Genomic DNA, 2,688 nt, shown 5'->3' with positions numbered 1-2,688 from the left:
GCCGCCTTCAGCACCGCGCGGGCGGACAGCGCTCGGAGGCCGCGCTCCGCGCCCCGCGCATCCCCCCGCGCTGCCCTCCGCGCCCGAGCCAGAGGCTTTCCGACCCCTCCAAGCTCCCCTGGCACTGGGGTGGGAGCCAGCCCCGGGGCGGGGAAGGATCCGGCCTCTCCCGGAGGGACTGGAGGCAAAAGGGCGAAGCGGCGGGCGATGTAAAGTGGTCCCTGGGCAGGCGGGAGCCGGTGTTAATCATCACCGACGTGTGACCAGCTGCGCGGATCCTGTTAAGGAGATTTATATATGTAGTTCATGAAGGCAATCATCTGGCTGGTAATCTCTCATTGTGCACCGCTCCAAGGCAGTTCGTTCACACAACTGGCTGCAAAATGAAGATATTACTATCTCTCCTGGGAAATGTCTGTGGGAAATGTGTGTGTGTATGTGTAGCAGCTAAACAGCTGGGATACTGGTGCGTAATGAGATAGCAGAGCATTACTCATAGCTCCAGGAGAGGACATGGAAGTAAATTAAGAAATCAGCATAACTCACACAGCTTTTGACCCACCACTAATAGCACCAGCAGTGCATGGGAGTAGGACATGGTGTGGCTGCAGTTCATTCATCAGCACATCACCAAGGGCTGGGCAACACCTCTGCCACAGCTCAATTGTCTCACATCCACAGGGCTCAGCCAGGCACAACACACCGGGGCAGCTTTTCCCAAAACAGGGTGAGCCCAATCACGGGGACATGAGGTCAGGCAGCCCACAGCTAACAAGTGCATGTAGTAAGGGGGTGGGGCAGGGGTTTCAGGAGGACCAGAGTCTAAGACAGGTAGATGTGCCCCAAGAATCACAGGCATCAAAACTTCCAGGTGCAAGATCAGTCACTTTCCAGCTGCACATCCCAGCACTCACATGCCACTGACAACTAATTCCTCTGCACCCTCCCTCCTTTCAGGGTTATCTGACAGTACCTCCACCCTTTTCTCCCAGAGTCCATGGAGCAAGCCAAATGGAGATGATAATCTGCCATGAAATATTGGTAGCACTGAGCTGTGACAGTCTGGGAAGTGAAGGGAAAAGGGAGCAGCAAGAATCTCTGGGATCAAGTTGTCCTAGTTACCTACTGTTTTCCTGCCTTACAGGGATACGGGGAGTTTGTTGCATTCTCACTTTTCTGTGGAAGAAGTCATCTGAGTATGAAGTCAGGTGAGACCTGGTTTTAACCCCTAAGGCCCATCCTGACCAGTGCCTCTCAGCAGTCTGCACCAGACAACACTCCGCCATGTAACCAGCACTCTGTCCTAAACATCGCTCATAAGGATTCAGCAAAACAGTGTTTGCCCTGTGACCACCAGCAGAAAAGGGTTCTTAGCGTCCTCTAAGACAGCCTAGGATCTCACATCAAATCTCCTGGGGGAGCTTTGCTCTGGTTTCACTGAGGTTTCACTGGTTTCTCCTTGCAAAAGAGCAGCATGCTTTGTTCCTGTTTTCCCATAACTCAGATCAAGCTGCCCCTCACATTTTAAAAGCACCTGTTCCCCCGGCAGATTCAGAATTAAAAGGCATGAGCAAGTAAAATGGGAGCACTGGGAGAGTTTGGCCAAGACAGAGTCATCTCAAACCCCAAACCCCTGCTAAAAGTCAGGGAGGGGAATAATAAATGACCCCTCCTCCCCACTTCCCCTAGGAACTTCTCTCCCCAGCACTCTTTCAAGGGACAGCAATGTAGTGAATATACAAGCAGAGGGGACAGAGTGGTTAGAAAGTGTCCCAACTCCCAGCTTGAGGTGAAACACTGGGATGGGCAATGGGAGACTGAAGAGGAGGAGGCAAGAAGGTTGATTTTTGCCCATGATCTCCTCTCTAGGTAATGAACTTCTGAGCACCTGATTAAAAGGGAAGGGATCTTTTGGGACACCCCACACCTCCTCTCACTCAGGGAGATGGAGAAAGAGGACTGTTCCCACCCTCTCCTCACTACGGTACCTGGTTGAGGGAAGTCACGGCGAACCTGGGGATAACCAGCTGCATGACAAGCTGCAGGACAGAGGTGACCAGTCCAGCCAGGATGGCCCAGGTGAGTGGCAGCGGAAGCATGCTGTAGGTCGCAAAAAGCGTGAAAAGCACATAGCCAATGCCATCCCCAAGGAGGCCACAGCCCAGTCCTGCCGCCAGAATCTGTGTGGCCATGGCCACCCAAGTGACAACACCGCTGTACTGCAGGTAGGTGTACGAGGTCGTGTCCTTCCTGACCACCACTAAGGCACAGATCACCACCTCGATGCCAGTGAAGAAGCCCAAGAGGATGCCCTTAATGGGGTCCATGGGAGCAGAGGCCAGGGTCAAGTGGAGGAATAGTAGGGTCAGCTTGGTCAGCACATCCAGGATGTTCATGACCACCTCAGATTTGCGCCGTTGACCCAAGAAGTAGCGCTGGTAAAGGCGCTCCAAGTCCCGAGACTTGAATGAGTTGCGGAGAGTGGGGAAGATCACCCCGCGATACGTATAGCCCCAGTTGAGGAAGAAGTCGGAGTTGCTGGGGGCACAGTCCAGGGGCAGAAAGCCCAAGTCTCCGCTGCTGCTTGTGCCCTCCGGGAAGACTTTGGTGCCTCCGTTGTTGTGGCGCTCGCTGCCCAAACTCCGTCCGGCCGACTGCCGCCGGAGGTGGTGGTGGTGGTGCGGCGGG

General features: G+C 54.4%; 1 protein-coding gene across 1 annotated transcript in view; it reads right to left on the bottom strand.

Annotated features, from left to right (window-relative positions):
• ADCY8 (adenylate cyclase 8) overlaps positions 1–2,487 on the bottom strand; it is a 120,346-nt gene extending 117,859 nt beyond the window's left edge. Inside the window, exon 1 of the mRNA XM_017746100.1 lies at positions 1,989–2,487. Coding sequence (XP_017601589.1) covers positions 1,989–2,396 — 408 coding nt within the window. The 5' untranslated portion in view covers positions 2,397–2,487. The remainder of the gene's footprint in view (positions 1–1,988) is intronic.
• Between the last annotated feature and the right edge of the window lie 201 nt (positions 2,488–2,688).

Source organism: Corvus brachyrhynchos, unplaced genomic scaffold, assembly GCF_000691975.1.
Source record: "Corvus brachyrhynchos isolate BGI_N302 unplaced genomic scaffold, ASM69197v1 scaffold28, whole genome shotgun sequence".
NCBI classification, from domain to species: Eukaryota; Metazoa; Chordata; class Aves; order Passeriformes; family Corvidae; genus Corvus; species Corvus brachyrhynchos.
This window is presented reverse-complemented; position numbering and strand designations above follow the sequence as displayed.